General features: G+C 36.2%; 1 protein-coding gene across 1 annotated transcript in view; it reads right to left on the reverse strand.

The window, feature by feature from the left end:
- Nucleotides 1-20,956, reverse strand: part of LOC128562024 (phospholipid-transporting ATPase ABCA3-like) — a 222,445-nt gene that overhangs the window by 148,100 nt on the left and 53,389 nt on the right. Inside the window, exons 6-9 of the mRNA XM_053556640.1 lie at nucleotides 11,603-11,719; nucleotides 11,137-11,254; nucleotides 1,578-1,751; nucleotides 657-835 (exon numbers count right to left, since the gene is read on the reverse strand). Coding sequence (XP_053412615.1) covers nucleotides 657-835; nucleotides 1,578-1,751; nucleotides 11,137-11,254; nucleotides 11,603-11,719 — 588 coding nt within the window. The remainder of the gene's footprint in view (nucleotides 1-656; nucleotides 836-1,577; nucleotides 1,752-11,136; nucleotides 11,255-11,602; nucleotides 11,720-20,956) is intronic.

The following is a 20,956-nucleotide window of genomic DNA, read 5'->3' on the forward strand; positions in this document are numbered from 1 at the left end:
AATTTTTCTATTTTTCTGACTCTAAGAAATCTAGGCTAACCAAGAGAATAAAGCAGGTGGTATGTACTCAGACACAACTAAATCTCATCTAGTAGCACCCAAAGACTCATCATATATTAATTTCTTTATGAAAAAGTTCATTTATGAAATACTTTCTTATAAAGAGATGGATTACTCAAAATTTGTAAAGTTTCAGGCCATTATTTGCTTTATTTATATTTACATATATTGGAAGGCTTAGAAAGTATTAGAAAAAGGCTAGCAATCAGTGGGACAACAACTATAATGCATCTTACAAGGGTACTTGTGAAATTTACTAAATGTAGAATATAAATGTCTTAACACAGTAACTAAGAAAATGCTGTGAAGGCTATGTTAACCAGTTAGATGAAACTATTTCAAATTGTATATAAAATTAGCACATTGTACCCCACGATTGCATTAATGTACATAGCTATGATTTAATAATTAAAAAAATAGAAAAGTAAAAGGCTAGCAAATTAGTATGGCTAGAGTGCAAATAAGAATGGTTCTTTCAGTTAATCTATTGATTCTATTATAGACAGTGCAAAATTAACACATAAGAACTTTTATAGATACTACAAACTTCATAATGACTGTGACCTCTTATCCACAACACAAGTATTAGAACTCACCAGCAAAAAAAAGTTCCATGGTTTGGGCATACCATAGCTTCCTGGAAAGACAGCTTCTATATACCAGGCCACCAGGCCATATAAGAGAGCATCAAATAACAACATTCCCAGTATATAGACAAAAAAAAAGTCGTCCAATTTAGTTGATGAGAAGATGTTACTCCATTTAAGTCCAATTTCTAGATATAGCAGAAGACATTTAAGTGGGTGCCAATTGTGACTAAAACAGAGTTATTCATTTACATAATAATTAAATAGTGAAGAAAATAATATGTTGACATTGTTTAGATTCCTATTGGAGTCATCTACTTTCTTACACCCTTAGAACCTGGGTGTTCCCATAGAACATGTGAGTAAGTAATCACGTAAAGTGCTCTCTGCTATAGCTCAAACAAGCAAATGATTAGAAATGAATGAAACAAAAAGAAAATGTAAAAAAAAAATTAGGGAAATGAGGCTTATAGTGGCTCCCTTTTATCTTCTCTTTCTTATGTTCAAATATTCAAATTCTTCTCTTTCTTATGTTCAAAATTCAAATATCCAATTTTGGAAAAGTATAATCTTTGAAAAGTTGAATGGATGTTTTTTTATTGGACAGAAGACTAGAAAAATTTTTGCATAGAGACCATACTAATGGAGAAAGGAAGTTACTAAAAGCAGATTGTGTCTCTTCCTCCCCTATCACTAGAAAGACAGCAGGTGTCAACTCCAAAAGGAGTGGGAAGAGGAGCTACCAGATTTGCAATAAATATCTGGAGAGGTAATGGAAGCATTTATGTGTCATAGGTGGTGGTATAAAGTAGTATAATTTTTTGAAGGTTTGGTTAGCAATATTTATCAATATTAAAACTGAGCATTAAATAAGATAGCACAGATATATTTACTAGAACATAGGAAAAAAATTACAAAGTAAATACTCACCCTGTATTTCTGCATCAACTAGAAGTGAAACTCCCAGGACCATTGCAAAATTCGAGCTAAGACAGGCAGCTAGCTTCCGGATGAGGCCCATCTGTGCAGTGTGAAAGGTGAGGCCAATAGCGAGAAAGTAGCTGGCAAAAAAGATCAACTCTCCCAAAGCAACAGCAAAACTAACTACAAATAAGAAAAATATTAGAAGGTTATTGTAAGTAATCTTTAAAAACTTAAAGTACAAATACTTGTTTTATTATAAAATAAGCTCTATGAGAAATAAAAACTTGTCTGAGTTATTCGTCATTATTTCTTCCAACACATAATAAAATACTTGGAACATAGTGCTCAGTATTTTTTTTAAATAAGCAAAAGGCTGAAATGAAACATTTAAGAAAACAATTTTTCTGGACTTTATCATCCTACATGCAGTAACTATGAATATTACAGAATTTAATGGAAAATATATATTTACTTATTACTCAGTATAAGAAATTATAAATGCAAATATAATGTCTGGAATAATTAGAAGATAACCTATATTTGTTTTTCTAAACATTGTGAGATTCAATTTCTGTCATGATACTGAGGGAAAAGAAGGATAGCTGATAAACAGAAAGACCAAGTTGTTATCAAAAAGCCAGATGTGGTTCAGAGTATTAAGAATTCCAAAAATAGGGGCGGCGCCTGTGGCTCAATGAGTAGGGCGCTGGCCCCATATGCTGAGGGTGGCCGGTTCAAACCCAGCCCCGGCCAAACTGCAACAAAAAAATAGCCGGGCGTTGTGGCGGGCGCCTGTAGTCCTAGCTACTCAGGAGGCTGAGGCAGGAGAATCGCCTAAGCCCAGGAGTTGGAGGTTGCTGTGAGCTGTGTGACGCCACAGCACTCTACCCGAGGGTGGTACAGTGAGACTGTCTCTACAAAAAAAAAAAAAAAAAAAAAGAATTCCAAAAATATGCTTCTGATCTCCAGAGTTACCACATTGTAATGTTAAAATATTGCAGATTTCAATAAAAAATTATGAAGCATGGAAATAAAAGAGTATGGGTCATTCACAAGAAAAGAAAAACAAGAGAATGGATCAAGATGGCAGATCCAAAGTAATCATTCAGCTGAGCTCTTCTACAATGACTGGGGAAAAAGAGAGAACCCAGCATTACCTGGCACAGGGATCTTACCCTAAATTATAGCTCTGGGAGCATAGCAAGGAGGTGGTGAGCTGGCTACAGCATATGATCCTGAGTAGTGGAAATTAGATGAATTAGGTAAATGATTGCAACGAGCTGGGATAAGCTGTTCCCCCTCCCCTGCCTCACAGAGGTCTGGGATGGGAGAAGGTCTTTCTGGAGTTTTCAGCAGTTGGGAGAAGATGCACATTGAGTGGAAAGCTTGAAAGAGTGGGCAGACTTGAACAGTATACGGCAACCAGATTTGAATTCCAGTTGGATTAGCCATAGATTTAGTGACTGGCAAGGCAGCCATACTGAGAAGGTCTCAGCAGCCAGGGGGGCTGCCAATGTGGGAAGGTTGTGAGAAGGTCTTAGTAGAGGTCTAAAGCACAGTTGTCTTAATTCTGCTTTATTCAGAACTCCACTCTTGGGAAAGGCTGAGGAACTCTCAGAACCCATGGGAACTAGACTTGGGGGGCAGTATGAGACTGGCCCCTGAAGGATTCTGAGCTCTAAGATTCCAACCCGGTGGGGTCTAAATGCTAAATCAATCAGGTGATCTCCAAAGGCAATCAAGTTTGGATTAAAGATCATAAAGGTTGCTGGATATGCTGTCTCCTAAAAAAACCACATTGCCTGCTAGTGTCCTGGAGACATATTGCAACATACTGTCAATAATAGCAAGGACTTCAGTTTGAAACAAAGGAGGCAGTGAGAAGGAAAAATGAGGACGAGGTGAACAAGAGGAAAGAACACAGTGAGGAAGAACCAACAGAAAGACTTGGGCAACGTGAGAAACCAAAACAGAGGAACTCCCCCAAAGGACCATGAGGCAGCTACTGCAGAAGATTCCATCTATAAAGAATTAATGGACTTGATAGAAAGGGAATTTAAAATAGAACCCTATTCTATTTAAAATAGAACCCTAAAAGTACTCAAACTAGATCTCCAATTTGATCCTGCAATCTCATTACTGGGCATCTACCTAGAAGGAAAAAAATCCTTTTATTATAAGGACATTTGTACTAGACTGTTTATCGCAACTCAATTTACAATCACCAAAAGGTGGAAATAGCCTAAATGCCCACCAAACCAGGAATGGATTAACATGCTGTGGTATATGTATACCATGGAATACTATACCATTAAAAAAGATGGAGACCTTACATCTTTTCTATGAACCTGGATGGAAGTGGAACACATTATTCTTAGTAAAGCATCACAAGAATGGAGAAGCAAGAATCCCATATACTGAATTCTGATATGAGGACAATAATGACCTATTACACTGTGAGAGATGAAAGGGAAGAGGAGCAGAGAGAGGGAAGAAGGAGTGAGGTGAGAGGTCACGGTTTGTGACACTCCTTTTGGGAGTGGAGCACAATTCTAAGAGGGATTTTACCTAACAAATGCAATCAATATAACCTGGTTCTTTATGCCCTCAATGAATCTCCAACAATAAAAAAAGAAGAAAAGTAAAATCTCTAATAACCTCAATCAGAACCGATTGAAAGGAAATAGCAACAGATGACACAGAGATATGAGAGATCATCAATGAGTACTACAAGAAACTTCTATGTGAAGAAATTTGACAATGTGGAGGAAATAAATCAATACCTGGAATCACACCCTCTCCCTAGACTTAATCAAGAAGACATAGATCTCTTAAACAGACTGATCCTCAAAGAACTCAAATTAGACCTCCTATTTGATCTTGCAAACCCATTACTGGGTATCTACACAGAAGGAAAAAAAGTTCTTTTATCATAAGGACATTTGCACTAGACTTTTCTTTCTTTTTTTTTTTTTTATTTAGACTTGAGTATTTGAGAGATATTTCTTTTTTTTTTAGAAACTTTATATTCTTTTATTTATTTATTTATTTTTTTATTGTTGGGGATTCATTGAGGGTACAATAAGCCAGTTACACTGATTACAATTGTTAGGTAAAGTCCCTCTTGCAATCATGTCTTGCCCCCATAAAGTGTGACACACACTAAGGCCCCAAACCCCTCCCTCCATCCCTCTTTCTGCTTCCCCCCCCATAACCTTAATTGTCATTAATTGTCCTCATATCAAGATTGAGTACATAGGATTCATGCTTCTCCATTCTTGTGATGTTTTACTAAGAATAATGTCTTCCACTTCCATCCAGGTTAATACGAAAGATGTAAAGTCTCCATTTTTTTTAATGGCTGAATAGTATTCCATGGTATACATATACCACAGCTTGTTAATCCATTCCTGGGTTGGTGGGCATTTAGACTGTTTCCACATTTCGGTGATTGTAAATTGAGCTGCAATAAACAGTCTAGTACAAGTGTCCTTATGATAAAAGGATTTCTTTCCTTCTGGGTAGATGCCCAGTAATGGGATTGCAGGATCAAATGGGAGGTCTAGCTTGAGTGCTTTGAGGTTTCTCCATACTTCCTTCCAGAAGGGTTGTACTAGTTTGCAGTCCCACCAGCAGTGTAAAAGTGTTCCCTTCTCTCCACATCCACGCCAGCATCTGCAGTTTTGAGATTTTGTGATGTGGGCCATTCTCACTGGGGTTAGATGATATCTCAGGGTTGTTTTGATTTGCATTTCTCTAATATATAGAGATGATGAACATTTTTTCATGTGTTTGTTAGCCATTCGTCTGTCGTCTTTAGAGAAAGTTCTATTCATGTCTCTTGCCCATTGATATAAGGGATTGTTGGCTTTTTTCATGTGGATTAATTTGAGTTCTCTATAGATCCTGGTTATCAAGCTTTTGTCTGATTGAAAATATGCAAATATCCTTTCCCATTGTGTGGGTTGTCTCCTTGCTTTGGTTATTGTCTCCTTAGCTGTACAGAAGCTTTTCAGTTTAATGAAGTCCCATTTGTTTATTTTTGTTGTTGTTGCAATTGCCATGGCAGTCTTCTTCATGAAGTCTTCCCCCAGGCCAATATCTTCCAGTGTTTTTCCTATGCTTTCTTGGAGGATTTTTATTGTTTCATGCCTTAAATTTAAGTCCTTTATCCATCCTGAATCAATTTTTGTGAGTGGGGAAATGTGTGGGTCCAGTTTCAGTCTTTTACATGTAGACATCCATTTCTCCCAACACCATTTATTGAATAGGGAGTCTTTCCCCCAAGGTAAGTTCTTGTTTGGTTTATCGAAGATTAGGTGGTTGTAAGATGTTAGTTTCATTTCTTGGTGTTCAATTCGATTCCAAGTGTCTATGTCTCTGTTTTTGTGCCAGTACCATGCTGTCTTGAGCACTATGGCTTTGTAGTACAGACTAAAATCTGGTATGCTGATGCCCCCAGCTTTATTTTTGTTACTAAGAACTGCCTTAGCTATACGGGGTTTTTTCCGGTTCCATACAAAATGCAGAATCATTTTTTCCAAATCTTGAAAGTACGATGTAGGTACTTTGATAGGAATGGCATTGAATAGGTAGATTGCTTTGGGAAGTATAGACATTTTAACAATGTTGATTCTTCCCATCCATGAGCATGGTATGTTCTTCCATTTGTTAATATCCTCTGCTATTTCCTTTCTGAGGATTTCATAGTTTTCTTTATAGAGGTCCTTCACCTCCTTCGTTAGGTATATGCCTAGGTATTTCATTTTCTTTGAAACTATGGTGAAGGGAGTTGTGTCCTTAATTAGCTTCTCATCTTGACTGTTATTGGTGTATACAAAGGCTACTGACTTGTGGACATTGATTTTATATCCTGAAACATTACTGTATTTTTTGATGACTTCTAGGAGTCTTGTGGTTGAGTCTTTGGGGTTCTCTAAGTATAAGATCATGTCGTCAGCAAAGAGGGAGAGTTTGACCTCCTCTGCTCCCATTTGGATTCCCTTTATTTCCTTGTCTTGCCTAATTGTATTGGCTAGAACTTCCAGCACTATGTTGAATAGTAAAGGTGACAGAGGACAACCTTGTCTGGTTCCAGTTCTAAGAGGAAAAGCTTTGAGTTTTACTCCATTCAGTAAAATATTGGCTGTGGGTTTGTCATAGATAGCTTCAATCAGTTTTAGAAATGTGCCACCTATGCCTATACTCTTCAGTGTTCTAATTAGAAAAGGATGCTGGATTTTATCAACTGCTTTTTCTGCATCTATTGAGAGGATCATGTGATCTTTATTTTTGCCTCTGTTAATATGGTGCATAACGTTTATGGACTTTTCATCACAGCTCAATTTATAACCACCAAAACGTGGAAACAGCCTAATGCCCACCAACCCAGGAATGGATTAACAAGCTATGGTATATGTACACCATGGTATATGTATGCTATTAAACAAGATGGAGATTTTACATCTTTTGTATTAAACTGAATGGAAATGGAACACATTATTCTTAATAAGACATCACAAGAAGGGATAAGCACAAATCCTATGTACTCAATTCTGATATGAGGAAATTGATGACTTACTACATGGTGGGGGTGGAGGAAGGGGGTGCAGAGAGAGGGAAGGCTCAAGGAGTTTGGGGGGGTCACAGGGTGTGACACACCTCTTGGGGAAGGGACACAATTATAAGTGTGACTTTACCTAACAAATGCAATAAGTGTAACCTCATTCTTTGTACTCTCAATATTAACTGTTAACATCAATCATATTTAATGGGAAGAAATTCAAAACATTCTCACCAAAATCAAGAATAAGTCTCAGTCTCTCACCACTCCTTTTCAGTAACATGCTGAACTTAAAGAAGTTTAAAGGCTTGAGCACAGCAAAGGAAATAATCAACATAGTAAATAGACAATATTCACAAACTATACATCTGATAAAATTTTGCCATCCAGAATCTAACTAGAAAAAAATTAGTCATAGAAATACAAGCAAATCCATTAAAAAGTGGGCAAAAGATATGAACAGAAGTTTTTCAAAAGAATATAGATGAAAGCCCAATGAACACATGAAGATATTCTCTACATCATTAATCATCAGGGAGATATAAATTAAAACTACAATGAGATACCACCTTATCCTTGTCAGAATGGATATTATTAAAAAGTCAAAAATAATATATGCTGGCATAGATGCAAAGAGAAACAAATGCTTATGTACTGGAGATGAGACTGCAAATTAGTATAACATCTATGAAAAACATTATGGTGGACCCTTAAAGAACAAAAGTAGACCTACCATTTGATCCAGAAATTCTATTATTGGGTATCTACCCAAAAGAAAAGAAGTATAAAAAGACACCTATATACCAAAGTGTTTATTGCAGCAAAATCCACAATTGCAAAGATCAACCTAAGTGGTTGCTTATAAACTCATGAATGGATAAGGAAAATGTGATATATATATATATATATATATATATATATAGAGAGAGAGAGAGAGAGAGAGAGAGAGAGAGTGAGTCCCACTTTAGGCATAGAAAGTAATGAAATAATGTCAATTGCAGCAACTTAGATGGAGCCATTGTCCTAAATGAAATATCTGAGGAATGGAAAAATGAACACCATATATACTGACTAATTACTGAGAGCTTAATCAGCGGGCCCGCACAGGCACAAAAAGATGTGAATATTACTGGAAACCAAGAAGAAGCAGGATGGGAAAGGATTAAGTGGAAAAATCTTGCCTATCTGGTTTAATAAACACTCTTTTGGTGACAGGCACACTAAAAGCCTTGATGTAAGCATTATACAGGGATATATGTAACAAAAATATTTGTATCCCCTTAATATTTGAAATTAAAAACCTGCACATCAATGTTGATAGCAGCCTTATTCATAATTTCCAAAACTTGGCAGCAGTAAAGATCTCCTTCAGCAGGTAAATAGATTAATAAACTGGTGCATCAAGAAAATAAAATATTAGCACATGAAAAGAAATGAGCTACAACACCATGAAAAGACATGGAGGAATTTTAAAAGCATATGCATATGTGTATTACTAAGTGAAAGAAGCCAATGAAAAGGCTATGGACTTCTATGATTTCATCCATATGATCTAGAAAAGGCAAAACTATGGAGACAATACATAGATCAGTTTGCCAGGGATTGGGTGATTATGTGTTAATGAAGGGTCACTCATTATAACAAATGTTACAATTTGGGAGGATGCTGCTAATGGGAAAGGCTATGATTGCTTGGGGCAAGAGTTATATGGGACATCTCTGTACCCTTACCTTAATTTTGCTGTGAACCTAATCTGCTCCAAAAAAAAATCAAGTCTTTAAAAAAATTGGGAAGAAGGAATTAAGAAATTCTTAGAATAACAAAAGCAGAGGAAGTTTGCAAATAGTCTTTCCCTACAAGGTAGTTCTTCCAGGTGAATGAAAGTACATTAGACAATAACCGAAAGTCATATGAAAAAAATAAAGAGCTCGAGTGAAGTTAACTATATAGGTAAATACAAAAGCCCTTATATTGTGATATTTTTTGTTCTGTAACTTCTTTTTATTTTTACATAATTCAAAAGACAAATGAATAAGCCAATTATCAATATATGCTAATGGACAAATACAAAGACATAGTTTGTGAAAATACCAACATAAAGAGGGACTGAGCATGACAGAAGAAAAGTTTTTGTATATTATTGATGGTAAATTGGTATTAATTCAAATCAAATTAAGGCATTAATTGTAATGTCCACATTACTAAGAAAATAATTAGGAAATGTACAGAAAAAGAAATGAGATGGGACTGAGCAATAGAGAATATGAAGGAAAAAAGATATGGCATATACAGAAGAAATACCAAAAAGGAAAGATAAAATTCTTAATTATCTCCATTAAAAGGTGAAGCTGGAAAAATGGATTAAAAAAAACCCTAATATGCAAATTGGATGAAAGTTAAAGGTAGGAAGAGATACTTCATGAAAATAACAAAAAGAGAGGTGGGTGGCTTTACTAATGTTGGAAAAAATAGACTTTAATTAAAAAATGTTAGAAAAGACATTATCAATAAAAGAACAGAATATATTAACAGATTTTATGGACAAAATACATATGAATGGGATTTAAATTATTATGATATAGCATTTCATATCTTTAATTTAAATTAAAGTTAGATAATGCAAAATATTGGCAAGGATATGGAGCAAGAGAAGTTCTTATCTTCTTCCTGTGGGACTCTAAATTCATAAAACCATTTTGCATGTGGGTCCTCAAATTTAAAGAAAACAATTTTTGTCTTTTTATATTAGACACCATGCCAATCTAAACATTTAAATGATGAATGAATACCTGCATACACTGACACGACTTCCTACTAATTCCCATCTTTCAATGTTATAAAATATTTTCTAAACTTATCTCTACTGGAAGAATTTTCAGGACTATCTCAACCTGGAATGTTGTAACCTATATCTTTTTTTAAATGTATAACCTATGGTCCATTAATTGCATTGCTCTCTGCGTGTCTTCTTATGATGGTTTAATTTTCTGTGTCAGTTTGACTAAGTGATGGGTTGTGCAGTTAAACAATATTTCTGGTATGTCTGTGATGATGTTTCTAAATAAGATAAGCATTTCAATCAGTGGACTCATTGAAGTAGACTGCCCTCTCCAACATGGGTGGGCACCATCAAATCTATTGAGGGCCTGAAAAGAACAAAAAGTTGGAGCAAAGGGGGAATTCTCCCCCTTTTCTTCCTGACTACTTTACTGCCTTGGCTTTCTGCCTTTTTAACTAGCATCTACAACATCAGCTCCTCTGGTTCTCAGGCCTTCTGATTCAGACTGGAATAATATCACTGGCTTGTTTGGGTTCCCAGTGTGCTCTCTATAATTCATGGGACTTCTTGGTGTACATGATGGTGTGAAATAATTTCTTATAATAAATCTTTTATCCCCTATAATAAATATCCTGCTGTTTCTGTCTCTTTGAAGAACCCTAATATACCTCTCAAATCTTTTTTTGTGTGTGCGCCTAATAGTGTATGTGTATATTTATGTCCCCATGGTCAGCTTTATGAGTCGGCTCTATAGAGCAGGCACAATAATACAGTAAGAATCTATTAATTAAGTGCAAGGACCCTTTCTTTCATTGAAGTGGTTTTGTTTTCTTCCTTTTCACATATAACAATCTTTTATGTATAATCAGATATTAGTAGACATTAGTCTACTTCAATAGAATATACAGAAGGTATCTGTATCTCAACTCTTCATGGTAGAAGGGTAAGACAAATACATGAGATAGCAGCTAAAGGTTAGAAAGAATAGATAAATATGATTCTATTTTGGTCTGTGGCCTTTTTATTACCTGTATACTGTGCAATTAATTTTCACTGCTCTCCTCAAGCACTTGCAAGTCATTTCACATGCATATGATATTTATCTTTTCGGTCAGCATGTACACAGGAGCTATAGATGAGTTGGCAACTAAAGTTTAAAAGCTTGCAAATATACTCTATGTTTAGTCACTGAGAATATTTCACAGGAGAAATATTAAACTCACCTTTATTGAATAATGTTGTAATCATAAAACTGAAGCATATTGTGGAGATGGCATAAAACAATAAAAAAATGAAGATCAGAGTTGGGTCACTGTGTTGGATGACTGGTACAGGTTTAATCTAGCAAAACAATTTGGAAGCCAGTTTAGTTATACTCTAAGTGGTATCACACCAAAACAAAAAAAGGAAAAATGAAACATCATTAAATATTTTAATAGTATTAGTTTAACTAGTGACACTGTTCAGTGAGAAGGAGAATTAACAATTTATTTCTTATAGAAGGCTCACTCATCTAGGTTTAAGGTTTATTTTTATTAAACATAAGCAGCCTCTGAGTTTCCACACCAGAGTCAACAAAAGCCACATTTTCATTCCCTAGTAACCTGAGATCCTTTAGGCCCACATGATTTTTTTTATTTTCCCTCTCAAAGTTAGCTGCAACAATGCTGTAGTCAAATAGACACTTGCCTTGATAAAGAAAATTATGCACATAAAAATGATGGTAATAGAATACAATAATAGGAATGTGAAGAAGTAGGCAGCCCAGAGCATCCAATTACTGAGTCCTATCATAAGCTGATACTCCTGTGGGAGAATAATACAAATGAAATATTATGTAAAACCATATAGCCATAAGATGCTGTACAGTTTTCAAAATGCATGCACAAATGTTATCTAATTTAATGTGTAAAATCAAAGTATGTTAAATAGTAAATATTATCATCTCTAATTTATAGAGGCGATAACCAAGGCTCAGAAAGTCAAGTAACTTACCGAAAATTATCCAGCTAGTGAGTGGTAGTATTGTGATTCTCAAAAGCCCAAAGATCATTTCCCCAGTAATGCACCTTATGTTGTTAAGATATGAAAAACACTTAAATAAAGCTATAAACCACTTATATTAATATTTCCTTTATTTTAATGTCTTATTACTTGAGTATTAAGGAAACATAAATATTTTAATTCAATTATGAAGATTACAAGCAAACACTAAAACTAGGATAAAAAGGGGGAAAGGAAAAACTTAAGACTTTTATCAATAATCTTTAGGAATTATACATTTTCTTTAGAAGTGGTTGTTTATAGACATACACAGTATTTCAAGTTTTAACAAAACAACATCAAAAGGATTTAGCTAAAAATATAGTGTATAAAACCAACAAAAAGATTGAAACAAGTGGTATCAGTTTTTAGATGCTAATTTATTATTTATTTATCTAAACTGTTCTTTATTGAAAATGGGGAAGAAATAATTGTACTACCCTCAAACTCCTAGCACTCATACCTCAAAATTGTATACAGTCAAGTACTTCTACCAAATTATTAATGTGTTATAGCAAATATCACTCAGAAAATATGAAATAACACCACTGTGATCCCACAGCATTCTGAAATAACATTCTGAACTAAGGTGAAATTATTTTTGTATTTCAAAATCTCATGGCATACAAATTTTGTGTTATATGCATTGATTTTGTTATGCTTGAGTCAAGGTTGCAAGTGTGTCCATAACCCAGATAGTGTTCATTGAAACCATTAGGTAGGTTTTTGCCCACTCCCTCATACCGCCTCCCTCCTGCTTGATTTCCACTGAGTTTTACTTCCCTCTGTGACACGTGTGCTTATTGGTTAGCTCCAATTCAATAGTGAGTATATGTGTTATTTGTTTATCCTGGGATAATGATCTTCAGTTCATCCAAATGGTTGCAAAAGGCCTTAATTCAGCTTTCTTCATGGCTGAGTAGTATTCCATAGTATACATAAATCACGTTTTGTTAATCCACTCATGAATTGATGGACACTGGGGTTGATTACACATCTTTGCAATTTTGAATTGTGCTGTTCAATTCAAACTGAAATAAACATTTGAGTGCTGATGAGTTTTTGATAAAATGACCTCTTTTCCAGTGTTCCTATTCTTTTTTGATACCACCAATGTTGATGAACTATATTTCACTATCATTCAGGTTGAAGTATTTTTAAATTCTTGTAATTTTCTGTGACCCATAGATTATTTGTAAATTGTTGTTTATCATTGAACTGAGATTTTCATATACATCATATTGTTACTGAGTTCTAATTTTCATTACATTGTTACCAGAAAAATATACTTCATATTATGTTTATCATTTTATGTTTATTGAGACTTGTTTTATGGCTCAACATTTGGTCCATCTTAGTTTAATTCCCAAATATTTGTGATTTCCTGTAGATGTATTACTATTTTTGAATCTGTAATTTAATTCCTTTGTGATAGAGAATATACTTTATATTATTTCAAGAACCTTAATTGTCCAGTGTACTTAAAAATAATGTATATTCACCAATCTTCAGAAATAGTATTCAGTAAACATCACTGAGGTATTTCAGAGAATTGTGAAGTTCTACTTCATATCTAATGACAAAAATAGGTTAAAATAAAAATATGGGAAAAGATATTTAATGCAAATAGTAACCAAAACAGAGATGGAGCAGCTACATGTATACACAGAGTATAGATCCAAAGTATATAAAGCAAAATTTAACAGAACTATTGTAGAAATAATTCTACAATTTTAATTGGAGACTACAATACACAATTTTTAATAATGGACAGAAGAACTAGAAAAAAGGATGAGTAAGAAAATAAATGGGGACAAGAGGACCTGACATATGTAGAACATGCCACCCCAAAAAAACAGAATAGATTTTTCTCAAAGTAAACTGTGTTAAGAGTTTACTCCAGAGTAAACTGTGTTAAGTCACAAAAATATGTTTTATTACATTTAAAGAGTTAAATCATACAAAGTATTCTTTTCTGGTCACAATGGGATGAAAGTGGAAAACAATAGCAAAAGGAAAATTGGAAAATGCATAAGCATGTAGAAATTAAACAATGCACTCTTAAACAAATAATAGGTCAATGACAAAATCAGAAGAAAAGAGGGGAAAATACCTTGAGGCAAGTGAAAACAAAATCTACCAAAACTTATGAGAGGCAGTGAAAGTAGTATTCAGAGAGAAATGTAGAGCTGTACATGACTAAATTAAAAAAAGAAGAAAGAGCTCAAATAAATACCCCAACTTTACTCTTTAAAGACTTAGAAAATAAGAATAAATTAAATTCAAGTTAACAGAAGAAAGGAACTGATAAAGATTAGAGATAAATAATTAAAGATAAATAAAAATAGAGAAAAGGTAAACAGTAAAGAAAATCATCAAAGTCAAAATTTAATTCTTTGAAAAAATCAACTAAATTGGCAAACTTTTAGTGAGATTTATTGAGAAAAATTTAGGAAACATTCAAATTACTAAGATATGACAGTAAGCATTATTTCCGATTTTACAAAAATAGAATCATAAGAGAGTGCAATGAAAAATTGTATGCCACAGTGTTGGATAATATAGATAAAAATTACCAAATTTATAGAAATATACAACTTAACAAGATTGAATCATAAAGAAATAGAAAATCTGAAGAGATTCATAACTAGTAAGGAGATAAAAACAATAACTGAAAATCTAAAAACTATAAATCTGAACAGACATAACTACTAAGGAGATAAAATCAATAACTTAAACCCTCAAAATGTATAAATCTGAACAGACTTGTAAGTAATAAGGAGGTGAAGTCAATAACTAAAAATCACTCAACAAAGAATAGTCTTGCACCAGATTGATGCATTCTACCAAATAGTTAAAGAATAAAAAACAATAAACTTTCTCAAACTCTTCCAAGAAATAGATGTGGAGGTGACACTTCCTAATTCATTTTATGGGGCTAGCAATAACCTGATAGGAAAGTCAGAAAAAAATAAACCACACACCAATATCCCTAATAAATATTGATAAAAACATTCCTCAATAGAATACTAGCAAACTAAATTCAGAAGTATACAAGCATGAAAAGTATTATATACCAGTAGCTGGGCATTGTGGCAGGAGCCTATAGTCAAAAGAATTGCTTAAGGCCAAGACTTTAAGGTTGCTGTGAACTGTGACACCACATCACTGTACCATGGGCTACATAAAGAGACTCTGTCTCAAAAAAAAAAAAAAAATAAAAAAATGCCATTAGCTGTGTGGCTTACACCTAAAAGTATTATATACCATGACCAAGTAGAAATTATTTATGAAATTCAGGGAAGGTTCAACATAAAAATCAGTTAACATAACATACCACATGAAGAAAATAAAGTAATGAAACCAAGTGATCATCTCAACTGATGCAGAAAAACATTCAAAAAATGTAAATGATAAAGCACTCAGTATTTTCAATATACTAGAAATCAAAAAGAAATTTTCTCAATATAATAAAGGCCATATATGAAAAATGATAGCTAATATCATATCTTTCATTAAGATCAGGGAAAATACAAAGATACTACCTTTTACAATGGCTAGACTGATAAGTTCTACACAGAGGAATTAGGAAAAGAAAAATAAAAGGCATCAGATGGGAAAGGAAGAAGTAAAATGATCTTGGTAGATGATATGATCTTAGTTAAGTTTGTATACAAAAAATCCAAACTCAGCAAAGTTACAGAATTCAAAATCAGGACAAAAAAATTACTTGTATTCATAACCACTAACAATGGACAATCCAAAAAAATTGTTTAAATCATATCTAAATAGCATAGAAGTGTATACAACACTTAAGAATAAACTTAACAATGGACACAAAAGAGTTGCACACTAAAAACTAAAAAATATTGCTGAACAAAACAAAGTAAGGCATAAATAAAATTAAAAGATGTCCTGAGGTTTTAAAATGTAGTTTTTATTATTACTTAGGTATAATGCAGCCTAAGATAATTGCCACATTTTGGGGCAGGGGTGGCTTTGGGGTCGTTCAGAGAGAGGAAGGGGAGAGGGAGCAAGGAAGAGTTCAGTAAAAGTCTTTGTTATTATTTAAGTGGGAAAGGCATTGCAGGGCAAGTTAAAAATACTTTGCCTAATGTCAGCAGTCATATAGAAGCTTTCTCTAGTTATATGTATGTAACCGACCTTAAAGGGATTAGGATGATGGTATAGTGGCTTGGTGTATGAAAACTAATAATAATAATAAAAAAAAAAGAAGGTGGTTGAGAGTATGAGACACTGTGTTTCTGGACTGGAACACTTAATATGGTGAATGGGAAAAACTAAAACCATTCCTACATAGAACCAGAACCAGATAAGGATGTCTACTATCACTACTACCATTCAACATAGTGCTGGAAGTCCCAGCCAAAGCAATCTGACAAGAAAAGGCAATTGAGAGTACCCAAATAGGGACCAAAGAGGTCAAAATATTGCTCTGTGCTGATGATAAGATCTTATACCTAGAAAACCCTAATGAATAAACCAAGAGGCACCCATAATTGAAAAATAAATACAACAATGTCTTGGGAGAGAAAATCGATGTACACGAATCAGTAGCCTTCATATACACCAACAAGTCAGGCTGAGAATCAAATCAAGGATACAATTAGCTTCACAGTAGCATTAAAGGAAATGAAATACATTGGAATGTATTTGAAAAAGCATGTGAAGGATGTCTAAAAGACAACTATGAAACACGGAGAAAAGAAATGCAGAGGATATTAATAGATAAAAGAACTTACCATGCTCATGACTCAGAAGAATCAACATTGTTAAAATATTTATACTACTCAAGTGGTGTTTAACAGATTCAATGAAATCCTCAATAAAATACCAACATCAGAGGGGAGACAAGATGGTGGACTGAAGCCAGCTTTCAACAAAGGCTCCCGTCCAGAAGGAGAGTTAAGGGACAGGAATTTAGTAAGTATCCTGGTGGACTTGAGCCTCACCAAGAGAGAAGGCTGCAGAACGCACATCAAAACCGCTGAGGCAAGTTGTGATCACAAGGACGCAAACAAAAGGTACAAAATCCACCACCAAGCAGACGGGAGTCCCCCTCCCCCATGAGACTGGCTCAAGAGCCCCACAATTAAACAAGTGGGCAGAAATTAAAGGCCTTCTCACTACGCTCCACGGGAGAGACCTTCTAAAAACTGGACCTACCTCCCCTACTGGGGTGCCGTGGCGTTCTCCTGCCGGACATAGGGCTGAATAAAACTTTGGGAATCCTTTGCCGGCAACCCTGAATCCCCGGCGCTCCCCTCCCGCCCACTGAGGTCTGGAGGCCTGTCCCCCACGACTTCGGATCCTTGGGTGATTTCTCAAGGGGAGTGGACAGTCCCCGAGTTGCGACTGGTCAGCATTGACTCTGAGGCGCGCAAGTGAGGAGAGGGCACCGGGCTGAGGGGGAGTCACGACTCGCGGCACTTCCCTGCGGTGCAGTGCAGCAACCCTCCCCGGGCATAGGGGACCCAAGACTGAATCAGACTCTGGCCTCCCCGCTGAGAGCTGAGAACCCCTACTCTCACTCGGGGTCTGAGGGCCTATCCCCCAGGAGTTCGGCTCCTTGGGTGATTTCTCGAGGGGAGTGCACAGTGCCTGAGCTGCGTCAGGTCAGCACTGACTCTGGGATACGTGAGCGAGGAGAGGGCACTCTGCTGAGGGGAAATCAAGCCTTGGCAGCACTTCCCTGCGGTGCAGTGCAGGAGCCCTCCCAGGACCGTAGTATTGCGTAAAACTGAATGAAACTCTAGCTTCCCCCCTCCTCCCAATCGGGGTCTGGGGGCCCATCCCCAAGAGTTCTGATTCTTGGGGGATCTCTTAAGGGGTGTGGACCCAGCACAAACTGCGGCCACTCAGTGCTGACTCTGGGGCGCGGGACAGAGGAGAAAAGGGTCGCCTGAGTGCCCACACCAGAGCAGCAGTTCCCTGGAGGTAGATCAACAGCCGTTTTTTCTTTAACGGCAGAACGCTCACTTCTGGATATTCTGAGGCCACACCCCCTGTCTCCCTGGGCAACCAGAGGAGGCCACCGGTGACACGGCTCACAAACCCGGGAAGCTTCCAGGGCGGGGCCGACCCAGAGAGGTGTTCAGACGCAATTCTCCAGCAGCAAAGACGTTTGAACTCAAAACAGCCCGTCTTCTGTAGGCGACGACAGGAACAGAGACAGAACCTCACAAAGTTGTCTGTTCTGTTCTGTTAGCAGCATCCATCAGGGACGGGGCTAAGCCTGAGTGAACACCTCCTTCCCATCACCTGCATCAAACACTCAAAGATGTCAGGCCCCATCTCCTCCTGCTAGATAGCGGCAGTCTGCGGGGGCCTGGCAGACTTCCTCACGATTCAGGCAGGTGCAAACCCCTGGAGTGTCTGTTCACTGCAGGCAACTGGGTTAGCCATCTGCAGAGATACCAGTGACTGGGTCTGACGGAGGGGCAAAGTGGGGAAGGAGACGTCAACCTTCCTAGACTGCTCTGTTTGCTGGGTGGCTCCTCCTGACCCCATGCTGCACTGGGGTGAGCCGTGTCAGAGGAGTCACCAGGCCCCTGTGATCCAGTTCCCAGAGACCTCTTGAACCCTTCCACCCGAGACAAGTGCCGATTGAGACAGTTGATTCGGACCTTTTGAACTGGGCTAATAGACTGAGGACTTTTCAGGCGGTGCCCTGGGTGTGCGATTGTAGGAAGGTTTGATTCTCCTTTTCCAACTGGGGCCAGGACAAGAATTGTCACTTCATATTTGTTAAGGGTAATACTCAATATGATGAGATCTCAATTATTAATATCTATGCACCCAACCAGAATGCACCTCAATTTATAAGAGAAACTCTAACAGACATGAGTAACTTGATTTTCTCCAGCTCCATAATCGTTGGAGATTTCAACACTCCCTTGGCAGTGTTGGATTGATCCTCCAGAAAGAAGCTGAGCAAAGAAATCTTAGATTTAAACCTAACCATCCAATATTTAGATTTAGTAGACATCTACAGAACATTTCATCCCAACAAAACTGAATACACATACTTCTCATCAGCCCACGGAACTTACTCCAAAATTGATCACATTTTAGGTCACAAGTCTAACCTCAGTAAATTTAAAGGAATAGGAATTATTCCATGCATCTTCTCCGACCATCATGGAATAAAACTTGAATTGAGTAACAACAGGAATCTGCATACCCATACAAAAACATGGAAGTTAAATAACCTTATGCTGAATGATAGCTGGGTCAGAGATGAGATTAAGAAAGAAATCACCAATTTTTTGGAACAAAACGACAATGAAGACACAAACTATCAGAACCTCTGGGGCACTGCAAAGGCAGTTCTAAGAGGGAAATTTATAGCACTGCAAGCCTTCCTCAAGAGAACGGAAAGAGAGGAAGTTAACAACTTAATGGGACATCTCACGCAACTGGAAAAGGAAGAACATTCCAACCCCAAACCCAGTAGAAGAAAAGAAATAACCAAAATTAGAGCAGAATTAAATGAAATTGAAAACAAAAGAATAATACAACAGATCAATAAATCAAAAAGCTGGTTTTTTGAAAAGGTCAATAAAATAGATAAACCTCTGGCCAACCTAATCAGGAAAAAAAGAGTAAAATCTCTAATATCATCAATCAGAAACAACAAAGACGAAATAACCACAGACTCATCAGAAATCCAAAAAATCCTTAAGGAATATTACAAGAAACTTTATTCTCAGAAATATGAAAATCTGAAGGAAATAGACCGATACTTGGAAGCACACCACCTTCCAAGACTTAACCAGAATCAAGTGGAAATGTTGAACAGACCCATATCAAGTTCAGAAATAGCATCAACTATACAAAACCTCCCTAAAAAGAAAAGCCCCGGACCAGATGGTTTCACGTCAGAATTCTACCAAACCTTTAAAGAGGAATTAGTACCTATATTACTCAACCTGTTCCAAAATGTAGAAAAAGAAGGAAGACTACCCAACACGTTCTATGAAGCAAACATCACCCTGATCCCCAAACCAGGAAAAGACCCAACAAGAAAAGAAAATTATAGACCAATATCACTAATGAATATAGATGCAAAAATATTCAACAAGATCCTAACAAACAGAATCCAGCAACACATCAAACAAATTATACATCATGACCAAGTTGGTTTTATCCCAGGGTCTCAAGGCTGGTTCAATATATGTAAATCTATAAATGTAATTCAGCACATAAACAAATTAAAAAACAAAGAACATATGATTCTCTCAATTGATGCAGAAAAAGCTTTCGATAATATCCAGCATCCCTTCATGATCAGAACACTCAAGAAAATTGGTCTAGAAGGGACTTTTCTTAAACTGATAGAGGCTATCTACAGCAAACCCACAGCCAATATCATATTGAATGGAGTTAAATTGGAATCATTTCCACTCAGATCAGGAACCAGACAAGGCTGCCCATTGTCTCCATTGCTTTTCAACATTGTAATGGAAGTTTTAGCCACCGCAATTAGGGAAGAAAAGGTGATCAAGGGTATCCATATACGGTCAGAAGAGATCAAAGTCTCGCTCTTCGCAGATGATATGATTGTGTATCTGGAAAACACTAAGGACTCTACTACAAAACTCCTAGAAGTGATCAAGCAATACAGCAGCGTCTCAGGTTACAAAATCAACATTCATAAATCGGTAGCCTTTATATACACCAACAACAGTCAAATTGAAAAAGCAGTTAAGGACTCTATCCCATTCACAGTAGTGCCAAAGAAGATGAAATATTTGGGAATTTACCTAACAAAAGACGTGAAAGATCTCTATAAAGAGAACTATGAAACTCTAAGAAAAGAAATAGCTGAAAATGTTAACAAATGGAAAAACATACCATGCTCATGGCTAGGAAGAATCAACATTATCAAAATGTCCATACTACCCAAAGCAATATATAATTTCAACGCACTCCCTATTAAAGCTCCACTGTCATATTTTAAAGATCTTGAAAAAACAT

Source organism: Nycticebus coucang, chromosome 12, assembly GCF_027406575.1.
Source record: "Nycticebus coucang isolate mNycCou1 chromosome 12, mNycCou1.pri, whole genome shotgun sequence".
Lineage (NCBI taxonomy): Eukaryota > Metazoa > Chordata > Mammalia > Primates > Lorisidae > Nycticebus > Nycticebus coucang.